The following is an 18,035-nucleotide window of genomic DNA, read 5'->3' as shown; positions in this document are numbered from 1 at the left end:
ACGGACCCGCGCGGGGCTCCGCACCGGGCACGGGGACCCGGTAGAGCAGCACCGTGCAGGGCTCCGCACCTTGCACGGCACCGGGCATGGGGTCCCGGTATAACGGCACCGTGCGGGGCTCTGCACCGGGCACGGGGCCCCCGTGCAACGGCACCGTGCAGGGCCCCGCACCGGGCACGGGGCCCCCGTGCAACGGCACCGTGCAGGGCTCCGCACCTTGCACGGCACCGGGCATGGGGACCCCCTGCAATGGCACCGTGCGGAGCTCCGCACCGGGCACGGGGTCCCGGTATAACGGCACCGTGCAGGGCTCTGCACCGGGCACGGGGTCCCGRTAMAGSAGCACCGTGCAGRGCTCYGCACCTTGCACGGCACCGGGCATGGKGCCCCGGGTACGTCATCGCGCAGGGCCTCCCGGTGCAATGGCACCGTGCAGGGCCCCACCGGGCACGGCACCGGGCACAGCCCCCCGGGGTGCAATGACACCGTGCAGGGCAATGACACTGGGCGCGGGGCCCCGGTGCAACGGCACCGTGCACGAGGCCCCCCCTACCCCGGTGCAACGGCACCTTGGCCCCCCCCCCCGGCCGGCCCCGCCCGCCCCGTTCCCCGGCAACGGCGCCGCCAAGAGGCGCAGCGCCGAGCACCGGCCCGGCGGCGGATGGCGCCCCCCAAGGACCCGGCCCCGCGGGGCCCCCCCGGCCCGGCCCCCCCGCAGGTAGGAGGGTGGAAATTGGGGTGAAAGAAGCCGGGAGGAGACCGGGCATCACCGCGCTTCCCCACCCCCCCCCCCCCCCCCGGGGCCTCGCTGCCGGCCGGGCCGTGGGTGTCACGAGCTGGCCGTCCTCAGCCCCGGCCGGGCGCGGAGCCGGGGGGGCCCTGGAGCCGCCTGCACGCCACGGCCACGCTGTGCAGCGCCGCCAAGGCCCGCCGGGCCCCCGATGACGATGACGACGGTGGCCCGGCGCAGCCCCGCGGGTGAGTGGTGGCCGCCCCGCGTCCCTGTCCCCCCTCCCCGTGCTGGCGGTGCCGGGCTCAGCCCCTGTCCCGGCTGCAGGGCGCCACGTGGGACCCCGCCGGCGGAGCAGCACCCGGCGCGGCCCCCGGTGCGCCGCTGGGTCAGCCCCACCAAGGCCTCCGTGCACAGCATCCAGGGCGCCATCGGTAGGGTGCCACACCGGGCGGGCATGGGGGGGGATGCGAGAGCTGTGGTGGCATGGGGACAGGGCTGGGACCTTGGGGGCATGGGGACATGGCTGGGACCATGGGGACATGGTTGGGACCACGGGGACATGGTTGGGACCATGGTGGCATGGCTGGGACCATGGGGGTATGTGGACATGGCTGGGACCATGAGGACATGGTTGGGACCATGGGGACATGGCTGGCACCATGGTGGCATGGGGACATGGCTATGGCTGCGGTGCAGGGACATGGCTCCATCCAGGGTGGTGTGGGGACACGGCTGGGACCATGGGGGTATGGGGACATGGCTGGGACCATGGTGGGGGAATATGCTTGGGACCATGGTGACATGGGGACATGGCTATAACTGAAGTGCAGGGACATGGCTCTATCCAGGGTGGCGCGGGGACACAGCTGGGACCATGGGGGTATGCGGACATGGCTGGGATCATGGTGGCACAGGGACAGGATTGGGACCATGGGGACATGGCTGGGACTATGGGGACATGGTTGGGACCATGGTGGCATGGCTGGGACCATGATGGCATGGGGACATAGCTATGGCTGCRGTGCAGGGACATGGCTCTATCCAGGGTGGTGCAGGGACACGGCTGGGACCATGGGGGCATGCGGACATGGCTGGGATCACAGTGGCACAGGGACACAGCTGGCACCATGGTGGCATGGGGACAGGGCTGGGACCATGGGGGCATGGCTGGGACCACGAGGACATGGCTGGGACTATGGGGACATGCTTGGGACCATGGTGGCATGGCTGGGACCATGGTGACATGGGGACATGGCTATGGCTGAGGTGCAGGGACATGGCTCTATCCAGGGTGGTATGGGGACATGGCTGGGACCATGGAGGCATGGAGACGGGACTGGGACCATGGGGGAACAGGGACATGGCTGGGACCATGGGGGCATGGGGACAGGGCTGGGACCACAGGGGCATGGTGCCATCCATGGTGGCATGGAGACATGGCTCCAGCATGGGGACACATCTCCATCCACAATGGCCTGGGGACACAGCCCACAGTCTCGGCTCTCCGCACGCTCCTGGCCGACCCCATGTCCCCCTCCGGCAGAGCGTCCCCACAACGCCGCCACCAACAGCGGCTACTCCCGCAAGGAGAACGGCGGCTTCTTCTCCTGCTAGGAGCCTCCTCGCCCGCAGTAAACGCCTGAGCGTGGCCAGACCTGGCGTCCTCGCTCCCGCGCCGAGGACAGAGCTGCTTGGGGAGGGGGGGGGACACGGGCTGCGTCACCCCAGGCTCACGCGCCTTGCACCAAGCTTGCGCGCGGCTTGCACGGCCCCGTGTCTTGCACAAACGTCGCGTGGCCCCGTGCAAAGCTCCCGCCTGCTGCACAGAGCTCGCGCGGCCCCGTGCAACGCTACTGCGCGTCGCACGGCCCCATACTAACCGCGCACACGGGGCTTGCAAGGCCCCGTGTCCCATACAAACGTCACGCGCATCGTGGGGCGCTTACACGGCCCTGTGCACGGCTCACGCTCAGCGCACGACCCTGCGCAAAGCTCCTGCACGTTGCGTGGGGCTTTCGGGGCCCTATGCAAAGCTTGCACGCTGTATAGAGCTTGCATGGCCTTATGCAAAGCTCACGCGCGTCGCACGTAGCTTGCACGGGCCTTGTGCAAAGCTCACCCGTTGCACGGCCCCGTGCAAGGCCCCGGCGGCTGGAGCGGATCAGAATCGCCTCGTACTCAGGGGCCGGGCCCGGGRCACCCGGGGATCCGGCCTCGTCTATCTGATCGACTCATCACGTCCGCGCCGCCGGAGCGGTCTCGCTGCACAGCGCCCCGGGAGGGGGCTTCGCAGGAGGGGTCTTCTCACGCCGGGGGGGGGCCGGCCCCCCCCCCCGATCAAATAAGATCAACGTGTAGGGAGGGGGAGCGGCGCCCTCGCACGCGCACACGCACCCCCCTTGCACACGCACCCGCGCCGCCGCTCCGCGCGCGCCCCGCCCCGCCTCCCTTCTTATAGCGCGCCCGGGGCCCGCCGGGAAGCGGAGGCCACGCCCCCTCCGAGCGCGCCCCCCCGCGGCCGGAGGACTCGGGTCCGCACCGCGCATGCGCGCCCGGCCCCGGCGCGCCGGGTGGGGAGGGGGGAGCCGCACACACGCATGCGCACCTGGCCCCGGGGTGCACGGGCACGCGCGTGGGCGCTGACGCACGCGCGTGCACGCGGCCCTTGCACACCTGTCCCCGGGCGTGCGCGCACACGCACACGCACCCGGCCCTTGGCAGGGATGCCCAGGGTGCCCGAGGGAGGGGTGTGCACCCACAGACACCCACCCTGCCCTCGCACACCCACCCCTGGCGGTGCACACACAAACGCGCGCGTGCACCCCCGGCCTTTGCACACCCACCCCAGGGATGCACGCACACATCCTGCCCTTATACACCCGTCCCTGGGGATGCGCGCACGCGTGCACACCTCGCCCTTGCACACCCACCCACCCACATGCTCCCCCAGCCCTTGCACAACAGCCCCCTGCGTSTGCCTGCGAGCATGGGCACGCACAGCCAGCCCTTACACACCATGCTGTGAGCACACACGCGCATGTGCACAGCCCAGGCGTGCACGTGTGCACCCTCACTTCGCACATTCACTCCCTTGGTGTGTCCCCCCCACCTCAGCTGTACCCTGCCCCCCGGGGGGGGGGGGTGCATGCCCACAAGCCCTGCCCCAGCACGCCGGTCCGCCTGCACACACACCCGGCCTTGCACGCTCACCCCGGGCGCACGGGCGGGATGGGGCCGCGGCCAGCCCGCGTGCGGCGACGTTCCCGGCCCCTCGCCCCGGGGACGCGCTGGAGCCCCAGGGAAGACGCCGGCAGCGGCAGGGAAACCCCCAGTTTTATTTGCACGTTGGGGTCCAGAGTTTATAAACGGGGGGTTAAAAAACTGCAGCTAGAGGGAGACGGGGGCGTCCCCCCCCCCCCGCCGAGGGACACAGCGCGGTCCCAGCGTAGCGAAGAATTCCTGGAGCTTAAATAAGAGCGTCCCTCCTCGCCGCCTGGCCCTGCACGGCAGAGGTGCCGGGGCGCCGTGCGGGGCTGCGGCCGGGCCGGCATGAGGTGCTCATGGGGCACGGCACGGTTTTCTCTCTCCTTGAGGAGTGGCAGGGCCTGGTGGGCTCCGGCCCCGCTGCGGGGCCGAACCCCTTGCCCGCTGCTCCATCAGGGAATTCCCTTTCCAAGAGCTGAAGCACGGCCCAGTGCCATCCATTGCCGCAGGGCCCCGTCAACGGGGATGAGACGGGCTTGAGCGCGGCACCGGGCCGCGGCGGCTCCCACTCGGGGCGACGAGGCCGAGGGCGGCAGGATCGGTACCGGATGACGCACCACGGTGTCCGGGCTGCTCCGGGATCACTTCACCACGAGGACGTAGAAAGCCATGAGGACGCAGGACACGGCCACGGCAGCGTGGAGCCTGGTACCGATGACGGCAGCTGCGRGGCCGAGGCAGAGGTGTCGGTGGCGGGACGGGCGCGAGGGGCCCCGCACGGGGGCCGGCCCCCCGCCCGTCCTCCCTGGCGCCCCCGGCTCACCCTTGTAGAAGACACCCCAGACGCCGCGCTTCTCCGACAGCAGCCAGGCCTTGAGGCGCGGCACCTTCCGCAGGTAGGCGCAGGTGCACACGAAGAGCAGCCCGAACACCAGCAGCCCGTCCAGCGAGTACACTGCGGGGGGGGGGCGTCAGCGGGCCCCCCCCCGGGGGGACCCAGATGTCCCAGCCTCCCCTCCCCCCCAATAGGGAGACTCAGGTGTCCCCGTTTCACACCCCATCCCTCCCCCGGGGCATCCAGGCAGCCCAGGCCTCCTTCCCTTCTCCCCTGCCCGGAGGGGACCCAGGTGTCCGAGGCCTCCTCCCCGGGGGGACCCAGATGTCCCAATTTCTCCACCCCCCCCCACCCTGGGGGGGACCCAGGCGTCCGAGGCCTCTCTCCCCTCCCCTCCCTTCTCCTCCCCTCCCCAGGGGCCCAGGCGTCCGAGCTTTGCCACCCCTCCCCCCCGGGCAACCCCAGTGTCCGAGCTGGCCCCAGCCCAGAGGGTCCCAGGCGTCCGAGCGGCTTGTCTGTCCCCTCCCCCCCAACTGGGGGGCCCAGGCGTCCGAGCCCTCCCTCCCCGGGGGGGCCCAGGCGACCGGCGCCCCCTCCCCCCCGGGGCCCAGGCGTCCGGGGCCCAGGCGTCCGGCGCCCCTCACCGTTGGTCATGGCGGCGGCGGGGTCCCGTCAGCGCCCCCCGCCCCGCGGCCCCGCGGCCTCTGCGCACGCGCCGGCCCCGCCCCGCCTCGGCCAACGCGACGGCGGAAATTCCAGGCACGGCCGGTCGAGCGCCGATGGCTCTGGCCAGGCACAGCCAGCCGAGGGCCGAGCCGCAAGGCGAAGGCAGTCGCACCGGCCTGCGGGAGCAGGCGTGCTCAATCGAGCGCCTATGAGGGGATACCTACCCCCAGTAAGGGCCAGTAACGGCCAGCAGCAGGCAGCGCCCCTCCCGCCACCCCCAGTGCGCCCAGTCCCCATAACCCAGTGGGACCACAGTGACACCGGTGGAGCTGGAGACAGCAGTGGGAGCCCAGTGGTCCCAGTAACACTAGTGACACCAGTGGGGCCCAGTGACACCAATGATCCCAGTGACAGCAGCAATCCCAGTGATCCCAGTGACACCAGTGGGAGCCCTGTGACCCCAGTGCTCCCAGTGGCCCCAATGCTCCCAGTGAGGGCAGGGTCCCGGTGACCTGGGGTGGCAGCAGGGGTCCAGGTGCTGCGGCGGCAGGTGTCGGCGGGGGAGCAGCGCCGCCAGCCTGAGACTGCTCGGCCTGGGACCCTCCTCCATGCCGGGGCTCGGAGGGGACAGCACAGGGGGTCCTGTCCATCCACCCCAGGACCCGTCCCCAGGTGCCACACTGATGTCCCGGAGCCCAAAGTCCAGCTATCCCCTTGCCATCCTTAGGTTCCAGAGTTAATGTGGGGGGTGGATGTGGGGAAGGGTGAGGGGAGCACGGGCAGAGGGGCGGCATGGGGCCATCTGCCCGGAGTGGGGCTCCCCCGGGATCGGGATGCCAGAGTGAGACCATGGGGACCCTGGGGGAAATGGGGACCCAAGGGACAATGGGGATATGAGGGGTGATGGAGACCCGAAGGGTGGTGGGGACCTGAGGGGCAATGGGGATCCCAAGGGATGATGGAGACCTGCAGGGTTATGGGGACCCCGAGGGGCCATGGGGACCCCACGGGGCAAGGGGACCTGAAGGGACAATGGGGACCCTGAGGAGTGATGGGGACCTGAGGAGCAATGGGGACCTGAGGGGTGATGAGGACCCAAGGGGCGATGGGGACCACAGGGTGGCCTGGGGACAGGGACAGCACACTGGAGCCAGGTGAGGGGAACCTGGAGGGCACCTGAAGGGGTTTGGAGGGCGCTGGGAGGTAGGTGGCACACGGGGACCTGGGCTGTGACAGCCGAGATGCCAGCCAGGGGACAAGGGGGCTGGCGCCCTGTGCTGGGGCGGGACAGCGTGTCCCAGCACGGGGAGACTGGCGCTCTCTGGAGTGGGACCTGTCCCCTGGGGCAGCCCTGAGCCCCCTCTGACCCTGGTCCTGCAGTGCCCTGGAGGTCACCCCATCCCTTGGTGACCATGTCCCCCTAGTGGCCCCATCCCCTTGGTGACACCATCCCCTTGGTGACCCTGTCCCCCTGGTCACCCTGTCCCCCTGGTGACCCTATCCCCAGTGACCCTGTCCCTCTAGTGACCCTGGTGATGGGGTTCCCCAGTGACCTCGTCTGTCAGTGACCCCATCTCCTGGTGACCCGGTACCCCTGATGACCCTGTCCCCTTGGTGACCCCATCCCCTTGATGACCCTGTCCCCCTGGTCACCCTGTCCCCCTGGTAACCCCATCCCCAGGGATGTCATCCCCTGGTGGCCCTGTTGCCTGGTGACCCCATTGCCCTGGTGACCCCATCCCCAGGGACCCTGTCCCCTGGTGACTCCCGCTTTCCACCCCAGAGGGTGATGGCAGCCACGGCCTCACCCTGGCCCCAGCTGCTGATGGCCCTGAGGGCCTCATCCAGCCGAGGAAGGTGCCAAACCCTGCGCGGGAGTCCTGGCGCCACCGGGAGTTGCACTGGGAGCTGCTCTTCACTCATGGGAGGTAAGTGGAGCTGGGGCCAGGATGTGGGGCTGGGGTACGGGACGGTCCCTGAGTGGGGCCAGCGGGGTGGTGGGGCTGGCCACCACAGTGAGACCAGTCCCACCATCCCCACAGGGGGATCCTGCCCCGGCACATGGCCGAGCTCCCACGGGTGCTGGAGAGCCGGCGGCTGAGGCAGCGGCGGCAGGAGGAGCAGCGTGGGCCCACCACGGACTTGGAGCAGCAGCTGAGGAAACGGCAGCAGAGGCTCGAAGAGGTCCGCGCTGTCCTTCTTGCCCCCTCCATCCGTCCCTCCATCCACATGCCTGCCTGTCTGTCCCTCTTTCCTTCATCCCTCTGTTCTCCATCCACTCCCATCCATCCATCCATCCATCTCTCTAGCCCAGCCATCCTTCCTCCATACCTTCCTCCCTTCACCCTTGCACAGATCTCTCCATCCATCCCTCCATCCATACCTTTTTCGGCCCTCCGTCCATTCCTCATTGTCCCAGGGGCCAGATCCAGGGGACAGCTGAGGGAGGCTAGATCTGGGGGATGGCCGAGGGAGGCCGGTTTGGGGGATGGCCAAGGGAAGTTGGGTCAGAGGACGGTCAAGGGAGACTAGATCTGGGGAACAAGTGGGGGAGGCTGGCTTGGGGGACAGCGGAGGGAGGCTGGGTCAGGGGACGGCCGAGGGAGGCTGGATATGGGGGTTGGCCAAGGGAGGCTGGTTTGAGGAAAGGCTGGGAGAGGCTGGGTTGGGGAATGGCCAAGGGAGCCGGATCTGGGGAATGGCCGAGGGAGGTTGGTTCAGGGAATGGCCAAGGAAGGCCAGGTCAGAGGACAGTCAAGGGAAGCCAGGTTGGGAGATGGCCGAAGGAGGCTGGTTCAGGGATGGCCGAGAGAGGCTGGATGTGGGGCTTGGCCGAGGGAGGCCAGTTTGAGGGAAGGCCGAGGGAGGCTGAGTTGGGGAACGGTTGAGGGAGGCCAGCTCAGGGCATGGCCGAGGGAAGCCGGGTCTGGGGATGGCCGAGGGGGCTGGATCTTGGGAATGGCCAAGGGATGCTAGGTCGGAGGACAATCGAAGGAGGCCGTATTGGGGAATGGCCGAGGGAGGCCGGGTCGGAGGACAATTGAGGGAGGCCGTGTTGGGGAATGGCCGAGGGAGGCCGGATCTTGGGAATGGCCGAGGGAGGCCGGGTCGGAGGACAATCGAAGGAGGCCGTGTTGGGGAATGGCCGAGGGAGGCCAGATCCGGGGAACGGCCGAGGAAGACTGGTTTGGGGAACGGCTGTGGGAGGCGGGCCGGGGGCTGTGGCTGCCCCTCACGCCGGCGGCCCCTCTCCCGGCAGCACGAGCGGGAGGCAGCCCTGGGCCGGGAGCCAGAGCGCCAGCCCGAGTTCCTCCGAGTCCGGGAGAGCCTGCGGAGGATCGAGCTGTCACCGGAGCCGGGCATCAGGCAGACGTGAGCGGGGCCGGTGCCGGGAACCCCTCGCCGTGGCACCCCTCACCGCGCCGGGCACTGGCTGCCCCCGGCCTGGGGAGGGGGAATTAGCTCCCCGCAGCTGCACCCTGCCTGCACGCCTGCGCTTAGCTGCCTATAAATAAACCGGCCACGCTTTAAGTCGCTTAAGGACATCGGTAAGCGCGGTGGTGCCGGCCGCGGGGCGGGAGGGGGCATCCCGCGCCCCCCGGCCTCCCGAGAGCGAAAGCAAAAGCAGGGCCCCCGCGGGGGGTGCATGCCTCTCGCCCCGCCGCGGCGGCTGCCGGCACCAGCCGAGCTGCAGAAACCCCCCCGGGGCTAGAAAACCCCCGGGTATTTTTACCCCGCCGCGGGGACCGCCAGCCGTCCTGCCAAGTTGCGGGTTCGCCCCCCCCCCCCCCGTTTCGGCTCTGGCACGGCGTTCGCTGTAGTGCCGGGGTGCAGCGCGGCGATGGAGCGTTGCACGCCCTGCAGCCAGCCGGGATTTGCACGCTCTCGCCCTCCAAAAATGAACCCCGGGGGGCTGCCACCCGGCGCGCGGCGCCCGTGGGTGCTGCACCCGGCATGCCGACCACGGCCCGCGCTGCGGCGGGAGAGCCCGGGCAGGGCGCCGGCTCCCTGCCCCTCCTGCACCGCGAGTGCCTAAGGGCTTCCCGTGCTGCAATCCGGTGGCACTGCCGCCGTGAGCCCCCGGCATCCCGGCGCAGGATGCTGGGAAACGCTTTCCTGCCGGCGAGGGTGGTCATGTCATTCCGGGATGGCTTGTGGTTAGAGGCGGCTGCGGGTACGGCGCTTTCGGCGTCTCTGGGCGGTGAGAGCAAGAGCGCCCGGGGGACGCGGGAGACCGTAATGAGCTGGCAGAGCCGGGGGCAACCCCGGGGGCGGCTTCGGGCTCGCGGCGCGCGCCCAAAGGGCAACGGCCTCGCTCCAACCCGTCACGCCTGTGCACCTGGCTTTGCTCTTTTCTTTGAAAAAAATAAACACTTTTGTCTGGCTTTCTCGGAGCGAACGTGCCCGGGGCCGCGCCGGGGAGGCTTTGCCTTGGTTTGCGGTGTAAATGCGCCGCGCAGGGCAGGGATCGGGGGGAGGATTTTGAGCTCGCTGGGACAAGGAGAGCTGCAAGGCGGATGCAGAGCGGGAGGTGGCCGGACAGCTTGAGTATGGCCAATTGCCCAAGCACCTATGAGCGCTTTTGGGGAGAAACGGAGCCAGGGTGATGCCCATCCCTGGGAGCCCAGCAGGCCCCACCGCCGTGGGCTCCGGCAGCCCATCCAGCCCCACATCTCACCACCAAAATGAGAAAACTGGGAATCCCTTGGGATTGAACAGCCACTGCCTGCCCCAAACTTCCCTGCATCTTCTCCAGCCCTCCATGAGCCTATGGGGCCTGGGAGAGACCTAGGCTGGGGTGGATTTGGGTCCACCTGGGGCATTTGGCCTTCACCTGCTGGTGAAGAGCCTTTCTCCACCCCCAGACCATCCTTCCCCCCTCCTCTGGGGGTTTCTTTTCTCTCTTTGTTTTTCTTGTTGTTTTTCTGTTTCCAAAATTAAATGCGGCTCACCTCATACCCTCCGGCACCCTTCCACCCTGCAGCTCTTGCCCCTGTACGAAAGGAAGTGCAAAACCGTTTGAGCAGGTTACAGATCAACAACCAAACCACTGGGCGAGGTGAGCACCACCCAGGGCGGCCGGGGAGGGGGCACGGTGCCACGGGGCCGAGTGCTGCCGTCCCTGCCCGCACTTGGGGCGAGACGCTGGGGATGCCGACATGGGTCCCGAAGCAGCCGAGGACCTCACGGTGTCCGCAGACTACTATTACCCAGAGGGGGACAACTCCACGGGGACAGAGGAGCATTCCTCCAGGTGGGAGTCGTCCTACATGACGATCTTTATCCCCATCCTCTACTCCTTCATCTTCCTCCTTGGCTTCGTGGGGAACCTCTTTGTGATTGTGCTGATGGCCAAGAAGAGAGGCAACAAGAGGATGGTGGATACTTTTGTGTTGAACCTGGCCGTGGCCGACATGATCTTCGTCTGCACCCTGCCCCTCTGGGTCGTGGCAGGCGCCTGTGGGAACCGCTGGCAGTTTGGGGAAGGGCTTTGCAAGGTGAGCAGCTATGCCATCAACGTGAACCGCTGCTCCAGCATCCTCTTCCTCACCGCCCTGAGCGTGGAGCGCTACCTGGTCGTCAGGAAGGTGCTGGACACCAAGATGACAGGGTCCAAGAGGCACATCTTTGTCACCTGTGGGCTGATCTGGGTCGTGTCCCTCTTCCTGGGTGCACCATCTCTGGAGTACCGGCAGCTAGATGGAGATGACTGTTGGGACAAGGATGGGGAGGATTTCAGCCTGGCTATGGTCTTCCTCACCTTCATCCTGCCCTTGGTGGTCATCTTGTTCTGCTACTGCTCCATCTACTACCAGCTGCACAGGCACATTAGGCTGGGGAAGGGGATGAGGAACTCCCACCGGATCATCTTCACCATCATCGGAGCCTTCATCTGCTCCTGGCTGCCCTTGAATGTCTGCAAGGTGTTGCTCTTCTTCATCGCGAAGGAGATGCTGGTCCTCTCCGAGGTGGAGGAGGAGGCCTTGAGGTGGGTCATCTCCAGCAGCACGTGCTTGGCCTTCATGAATAGCTGCATCAACCCCATCATTTACACCTTGATGGATCGCCACTTCCGGCGCCAGCTGCTGCGCCCGGGTCTCCGGGTGCTCTGCCTTTCCCCGGCGGCGAAGGGGCGCAACGTGGCCACAACGTCCTCCGTGACCGAGTCCAGCCTCATCTTTGGCGTCAGGACCAAGCCACCCACATCGCTGGGGCACCAGCCAGCAGCGTAAGAGGGGAAGGGCTGGGGGCCAAACCAGCAGGTCGTTTCGGGAAGGCTGAGCTTAAGCAAGCGCCTGGGCTTGTCGCAGGGTGACGGTTTCCCAGCGCCCAACACCGTCCCTCCACGGCCGCCGTGATTTCAGACCTACCGTGTGATTATGAGCTTGATTAAACAAAGCCATTGCAGGTAGCATCAGCCCTGGCACACGGTGCAATTCCTTGCACCGATTCCGCTAGCTGCTGCACTTGTCTTGCAGCGCTATTGCTGCTCCTGTGCGATTTTTCTGTGCTTCTCAAACACGTCGATAATACAGGCAGAACAACCGCAACCGTGTTCCTACAACCCAAAACTGTAGCACTCTCTCTCGGTTAAGTAATCATATGATCAAATGCTCTTAATAAGCTTAGCAAGTTAAAAGAAATAGGTTTGCAAGCAGGAATCTACGTGCCCACTTTGAGCAGTAATTTTAGGCTTATAAACAGCTATTTTTATAACCTGCTGGTGGAATAAATATGTTTTAATGCTCAGCTGTGGTTCAAAGAAACTTTGCCGATGCCGGGGCAGATGTCTGTGCGAACTGCTGCTTTCGGTGGCAGCACTTGGCAGCCTGGCTCCGGGCTGCTTGTGGAAATTTTGAGCCACCGTTACTCGATTAGAAACCATTACTCTGGGCTTTTTGAGACGGCCTTTCTGCAACTGTGCCCTTTCTGCCACGGCTTTCCCGTGCCCGGGCCAATGCGGGACAGCCATCTCCTAACGCGCGCCTCCATTTCACGGAGCCACCTCCAACGCGCGCCTCCAAAGCACGCGCCTTGCAAAACGGGCCGCCGTTTCCCAGCGCACGGACCGCGGGGGACATCGGGGGTCCCCGTGCTCAGGGACACGCACTCACGGAGGAAGCCGGCACGTCCCGGCCACCCCGCACAGGGGACGTGGCGGAGCCAGTGCGTTCCCCAGCACCTCCCCGTTGGCCTTGAGCGTGGGCATTGATGGGGAAGGCAGCAGCACCAAGGCCTCAAGCATTTTCCTTGCCTTTTCGCCCTGAGTTTTCCCCTGCTTGAACGGCTCTAAACCATTTTTCTTCACATTTACTTTCTTTCTACGTGAGGCCCCGCACTGCCGGGGTTTCCTGCCTTGCCCCCTGCAGGGTTGCTCGAAGGGGAATAAAATATCGATCATCATACCAATAAAATATCAACATCCACGAGACACCCTTGGAAATGCCACCGTGCACCCAGGACAAGTGTCACTGCTGGCCTACATTTACTGACCAAGACGGAGAGCGGCGTGGGTCTCCCCAGACCTCGGGAGGGGACAAGCCCTGACTGCACGCTGGGGCCATCCTGCACCGTGCTTTCCCCTCTGACCACACTTTCTGGGTGCATTTCTGCTGTTTAAGGTGGTTTTCCCCTGGTCTGTGCCATCAGGGGTGGAAAAACCCAGTGGGGCACAAGGACGCTCTGCGTGCGGCCACCGGCGCCGGCCAGGCAGGGCCGTGCTGTGCCGCCTCCCCGGCGGGGAGAAAGCACCCGCGGTTTGGTTTCTGAACTCTACGTTTGAGTTAAAAACAAACAGAAACGACTCCCCCCACATCAGAAACCCAGGCAGATGCGTGCCAGCCCCGGCCGCACCAACGGCCCCAGGTGACTCTCCTGCAGGCAGGCGATGGGCGCTAAATACTCACCCTCCAGCTGGCCTCGGCTGCCCGTTTCCTTCCCCGTTGCCTCCTCATCCCCAACCCCGCGCGCGGCCGTGCCCCGGGGTGTTACCTGCAGCAAGGCTCGGTGGGGGCACCCCGGCCTCGCGGGGCCCGGAGAGCCGTGCGCCTGGTGTCCGGGTCCGGGAAGGACCAGGGGGTTGCTATACAGTTCCTGAAGGATTCACTGGCATCTCAAAGGAGCAAGCGGATAAGAAAACGTGGATTCGCAGGGCACCTCTCCTGCCTGCACCCTGCCTGCATCCTCTCCCACCTGCATGTTCTCTGTTTGCACCCTTGCCTGCACCCTGCCTGTACCCATTTCCCCTGTCTGCAGCCTTGCTTGCACCCCTGCCTGCCCTTCCCCTGCCTGCACCCTCTCCTGCCTGTACCCCCTTACCTGCAACCCTGCCTGCACCTCCTATCTGCACCCTGCCTGCATCCAATGTGTACCTTTAACTGCCTGCACCCCTTACCTGCCCTGCCTGCACCCTGCCTGCACCCTCCCCTGCCTGCACCTCCTGTAGCTCTCCTGCTCACACCTCCCCTGCCTGCACCCCCTTACCTGCACCCCTGCCTGCACTCCCTTACCTGCACCTCCCCTGCCTGCACCCCTTACCTGCACCCTGCCTGCACCCTCTCCTGCCTGCACCTCCTGTAGCTCTCCTGCCCACACCTCCCCTGCCTGCACCTCTGCCTGCACCCCCTTACCTGCAACCCTGCCCATGCACCTCCCATCTGCACCCCTTCCTGCATCCAACCTGCACCCTTGCCTGCCTGTACCCCCTACCTGCACCCTGCCTGCATGACGCTGGGAGCTGCGAGGAAGCCCTGGGCAGAAGCAGCTCAGCTCCCCAGCAGTGCCTCGGGCTGCCCTTGGAGCAGCCGGTTCCCAGGGCACCCGCCGGCCCCCATGGCACCGCGGAGCTCACTGCCCCCAGCGTCGCGCCCACGAACCGCCAGCATGTTGGAGCAGGCCCCAGTCACACGGGCTCAGCCGGAGAAGAACCTCCCTCCTCCTCCTCCTCCTCCTCTGTGGGCAGCAGCGATGCCGGGAGGCCCCCATGGCTTTCCCCAGAGCCGGCATCATGCTCCTCGCTGCCCTCCTGGCCGTGCCCACCCCCAGCCCAGAGGATCCCTCCCCGGCGTTGCGGATGCACCAGCCGCCGTGCTGGGATGCCTGTGGTCACGCGCGGGGCCTCCCCGGGCCGGTGGTGTCGGCGGCAAGCCGGGCTGAGGCAGACTTTCCATCACCTGCCCCAGCTCCTGGCGGCACAGGATGGGGCCAGCGCGACCGCAGCAGCCTGCCATGATTCATCCCGCGTCGGCTGCGAGCCCGCGGCAGCGCCGTTCCCACGGCCCCCAGGCAGAGCCGGCAGCGCTCGCTTGCCCCCTTCTCCTGGTCCTTCCTTCCCTTTTCCTGGCCCCTTTTCCTCTCCGTGTGATGCCAGCAGCCTGGGCTCCGCTGGTGCCTGTCCCGGCCGTGCCTCAGCCCTTGCTTCGTCGTGATGAAGATGAGGGTACCCGCCCGGCGTCGCCTGTCCCCTCCACCCGCTGCCCACCGCCCTCGCCACCTGGACTGTGATGACGGTGCGGGCACCCAGATGTGTCACTGCCCTGCGCCRGAGCGTTTTGGGGATGCCGGCTCCGGAGGGGATCCCCGCGGGGCTGCGGTGAGTGCAGGGCCACGGCGCAGGGTGGCTGCGCTTGGCCTGGCTGCGGCACCGCATCGAGGAGTGTTTTGGGAAGATGATGGCCCTCACCTGGCCTCCTGGCTGCTGTGGCTGCATTGGGGCTGGCGGCACTCACTGGCGCCGAAAGGGAGCTGGAGCTGGAGCCGGAGCCAGAGCCGGAGCCGGAGCTGGAGCTGGACCGTGCCTGGTCGCTGCCCGGCTTTGCGGCTCCCTGCTCCTTGCCAGGGAGGAGCGGATGCCGAGATCCGAGCGGTGAGCCGTGGGGATGGCAAGTGTCCAGCGTGCTGTGCTGTGCCGTGCCGTGCCCAGGCCATGTTACGCCATGCCATGCCGTGCTGTGCCTTGCAATGCTGTGCCATGCCGTGCCGTGCTGTGCGGTGCCATGCCGTGCCATGCAGTACCATGCCATGCTGTGCTATGCTGTTCTATGCTGTGCCATGCCATGCTGTGCCGTGCCGTGCCATGCAATCCCATGCCATGCTGTGCTATGCTGTGCTGTGCCGTGCCATGCCATGCTGTGCCGTGCCATGCCATGCAATCCCATGCCATGCTGTGCAATGCCTTGCCGTGCTGTGCCATGCAGTCCCATGCCAGGCTGTGCCACGCCGTGCCGTGCAGCGCCGTTCCACACTGTGCTGTGCCGTGCTGTGCCGTGCCACGCTGTGCCCCCCGACTGCGCGTTGGGGTGAAGGGTGGGAGCGCGTGGCGGCCGCGTGGCCCCAGCCCCCGGCAGCCCGGGGCGGGCAGGGAGGTGACACGGCCCCGGTGGCACGGCGGGCCGGCTCGGGAGGGATCCGGCCGGGAAGGTGTTGCTCACCTGCTCCTCCCCTCCGAGTCAAGTCAAAACAAGTCGCCCACTTTCCCAGGAGCAGGCAGAGCCGGGGAGCGGCGGCAGCGGGAGGCGCCCGGCCGAGCCGGCAGCCCCAGGTGAGGCATCGCCCGCCTGGCCCTGTGCCGGGGGGGTGCTGGGCGCTGCAGAACCGCCCCGGAACCGGTGTGGGGTCTCCGAACCCAACCGGGAGAGCGGCCGCGCCGTGCCGTGCCGGCGGTGCCGATCGGGGAAACCGGGACGCGGCCCGTGCTGAGCGCCACGGAGGGCTCGGGGAGCTGCCAGGCCGGGGTGCGTGGGCTGAGCGGCGGCGAACCCGGCGGCGATTTTGGCTGCCGGCGCGGGGGTGACGCTGCCTCTCCTTCCCTCCGATCTCCCAGGCGGAGACGAGGGCCGGCCTCTCGCCGGGAGGAGAGAGAGCGCCGTCGCCCCGCGAGCCGCTGCAGCTGGGTGCCGCCGCCGCCGCCACCCCGAGGGCCGCGCTGGGGAAACCGGAGCGTCTCGCACCCCACTGCCACGAGTTCGGCTCCGAAGAGAGGGGGCGAAGTGGAGGGTGAAGCGGCCCGGCTGGGCTTTTGCCCTCCCGCGCTCAAGGAGCTTCAGGTACTTCCACCGCCGGGATTTTTGGAGGTCCTGCAGGAGAAACGAGGCGCCTCGAGTCCCCAGGCAGCCTGGCGGACCTGCTGTCTGCCCGACGCTGCCCTCCGGCTCGCGCGTTCCCAGGCGGCAGCGTTGCGCGTGGGGCCGGGAGCTGCGGTGAGGCCGAGCGCTGCGGCAGCTCCTCCACCCTCGCCCCGGGGGCCCCTGCGGGAAACGGGGCGTCCCCGGGGGGAAGCAGCTTTCCCACGTACCGCTGCTGGGAAAACACCTCACCCTCCACGCGGGAGGCAGCCGAGCGCCCGCGCGAACCCCGGGCAGAAACGAAATAAAAACTGGGAGAGGCACCCAGCGAAACCAGCCCGGCCGGGAACGGCTCCGCGCACGTCTGCCGGGCCCCGGCACCTGCGGGACCCCCTTTCCCAGGTGGATGCGCCCTGCCGTGGGCGCTCCCGGGCCACGCCGGGGCGAAGGCCGCCTTTGCACACCTTTGTTTATCGTAGGCCCTAGGAGCAGGCAAAGCAAACACGGACTCGCCTTCCTCCCCCCTCCGGCAATGACGCGCCGCTCGCCTGCTGCCGCGGGCGGGAGGGGGCTCGGCGGCCCCGCGGGACACCAGGTCCGGCCGGGAAAGGGCCAAACCGTGGGTCGCCGCGGATAAACGGGGTGCACGGGGTGGGGGGTCCCGCAGAGGGAAACTGAGGCACGGTGGGGCCCGGCTGCTCCGCCAGGAGCAAACTTGGCCTCCGGCCCCGGAGAGCTGCTGCCGGCGAGGGGCTAAGGGTGCGCGGGGGGTTGCACACGCGTGTGCAAGGCTGGCACGGCAGGTGCATGGGGGTGTTGCACACACGTGGGTGAGTCTGGGCACGCCGGGTGCACGGAGGGTTGCACACACGCATGCGAGTCAGCATGCCGGGTGCACRGGGGCTTGCACACGCGCGTGCAAGGCGGGCTGATGGTCTCGGCGTTCCCGCGCAGGTGCCCCCGGGCCCGGGCATGGAGGAGGCGAGCGACACGGACAGCGGCATCATGCTGCACTCGGGTGAGCCCTTCCCCTCGCTGCCGGCGTTTCCCGGCGCGGAGGCTCGAGCCGCGCCGGCGCCGCCGGCCTCCCCACCCCGCGCGCAGGTCGAGGCAAGGAGCCGGCCCCGGGCCCTGTGGGAAAATGCAAAAAAAAGCCATTGGGAAAAGCGGGATTGCCCAGGTCGGGGCAAAGCGGTGGGGGGGACATTCCCGCGCCGCGGGGCTCCCGCACGCCGAGGGCACGGCCGCGCTGCCGCCGCCGCCAGGTCCCGGCACCGTGTTTGACTCAGCCGGGTTTCGCTCCGGGGCCGGCTGAGTCAGAGCAAAACCTCCCCCCACCTCCACCTCCCGGCTGGCCTTCACCCTCCTCCTCCTCTTCCTCCTCGCGGGAAAAAATCACAGCTTTTCACAGCCGCGCCGGGCTCGGGGCCGGCTCTCGGCGTGCAAACCCCGCGGGCGCGCGCCCGCTGCCCCCCCACTGCTCGCTCCGAGGGGAAACTGAGGCACGGGGTTTTGGGGGGGGGGGACCGTGTCT

General features: G+C 67.7%; 4 protein-coding genes and 1 non-coding gene across 5 annotated transcripts in view; 3 read left to right on the top strand and 2 right to left on the bottom strand.

The window, feature by feature from the left end:
- Nucleotides 1–2,889: 2,889 nt before the first annotated feature.
- On the bottom strand, nucleotides 2,890–3,192 carry LOC112961549. The gene has a single exon (XR_003252055.1).
- An 856-nt stretch (nucleotides 3,193–4,048) lies between these two features.
- On the bottom strand, nucleotides 4,049–5,495 carry TMEM167B (transmembrane protein 167B). The gene is made up of 3 exons (XM_026056852.1): nucleotides 5,417–5,495; nucleotides 4,761–4,892; nucleotides 4,049–4,661 (listed from the first exon to the last, which is right to left on the bottom strand). The coding sequence occupies exons 1-3, from the start codon at nucleotides 5,424–5,426 to the stop codon at nucleotides 4,579–4,581; spliced, it is 225 nt and encodes a 74-aa protein (XP_025912637.1). The 5' UTR covers nucleotides 5,427–5,495; the 3' UTR covers nucleotides 4,049–4,578.
- Nucleotides 5,496–6,543: 1,048 nt separating this feature from the next.
- Nucleotides 6,544–8,814, top strand: LOC112961542 (protein FAM107B-like). The gene is made up of 4 exons (XM_026056848.1): nucleotides 6,544–6,592; nucleotides 7,222–7,366; nucleotides 7,481–7,622; nucleotides 8,698–8,814. The coding sequence occupies exons 1-4, from the start codon at nucleotides 6,544–6,546 to the stop codon at nucleotides 8,812–8,814; spliced, it is 453 nt and encodes a 150-aa protein (XP_025912633.1).
- Nucleotides 8,815–10,541: 1,727 nt separating this feature from the next.
- On the top strand, nucleotides 10,542–12,188 carry LOC112961546 (probable G-protein coupled receptor 25). The gene has a single exon (XM_026056851.1). It carries the CDS (start codon nucleotides 10,598–10,600, stop codon nucleotides 11,669–11,671), a length of 1,074 nt encoding a protein of 357 aa, XP_025912636.1. The 5' UTR covers nucleotides 10,542–10,597; the 3' UTR covers nucleotides 11,672–12,188.
- A 5,285-nt stretch (nucleotides 12,189–17,473) lies between these two features.
- Nucleotides 17,474–18,035, top strand: part of INAVA (innate immunity activator) — a 6,969-nt gene continuing 6,407 nt past the window's right edge. Inside the window, exon 1 of the mRNA XM_026056847.1 lies at nucleotides 17,474–17,519. Coding sequence (XP_025912632.1) covers nucleotides 17,474–17,519 — 46 coding nt within the window. The remainder of the gene's footprint in view (nucleotides 17,520–18,035) is intronic.

This window comes from Apteryx rowi, unplaced genomic scaffold, assembly GCF_003343035.1.
Source record: "Apteryx rowi isolate R43461 unplaced genomic scaffold, aptRow1 scaffold_1330, whole genome shotgun sequence".
Classification (NCBI taxonomy): domain Eukaryota; kingdom Metazoa; phylum Chordata; class Aves; order Apterygiformes; family Apterygidae; genus Apteryx; species Apteryx rowi.
The sequence above is the reverse complement of the archived record's forward strand: the minus strand, read 5'-3'. Positions and strand labels throughout refer to the sequence as shown.

What these genes read in the sequence shown, in the direction of transcription:
- LOC112961542 (XM_026056848.1), top strand. Translation starts at nt 6,544, where the DNA reads ATGGGGACCACAGGGTGGCCTGGGGACAGGGACAGCACACTGGAGCCA. An exon ending in CTGCTCTTCACTCATGGGAG is followed by an intron (nt 7,367 to 7,480) that starts GTAAGTGGAGCT and finishes CCATCCCCACAG; the next exon opens with GGGGATCCTGCCCCGGCACA. An exon ending in GGCAGCAGAGGCTCGAAGAG is followed by an intron (nt 7,623 to 8,697) that starts GTCCGCGCTGTC and finishes CTCTCCCGGCAG; the next exon opens with CACGAGCGGGAGGCAGCCCT.
- LOC112961546 (XM_026056851.1), top strand. Translation starts at nt 10,598, where the DNA reads ATGGGTCCCGAAGCAGCCGAGGACCTCACGGTGTCCGCAGACTACTAT.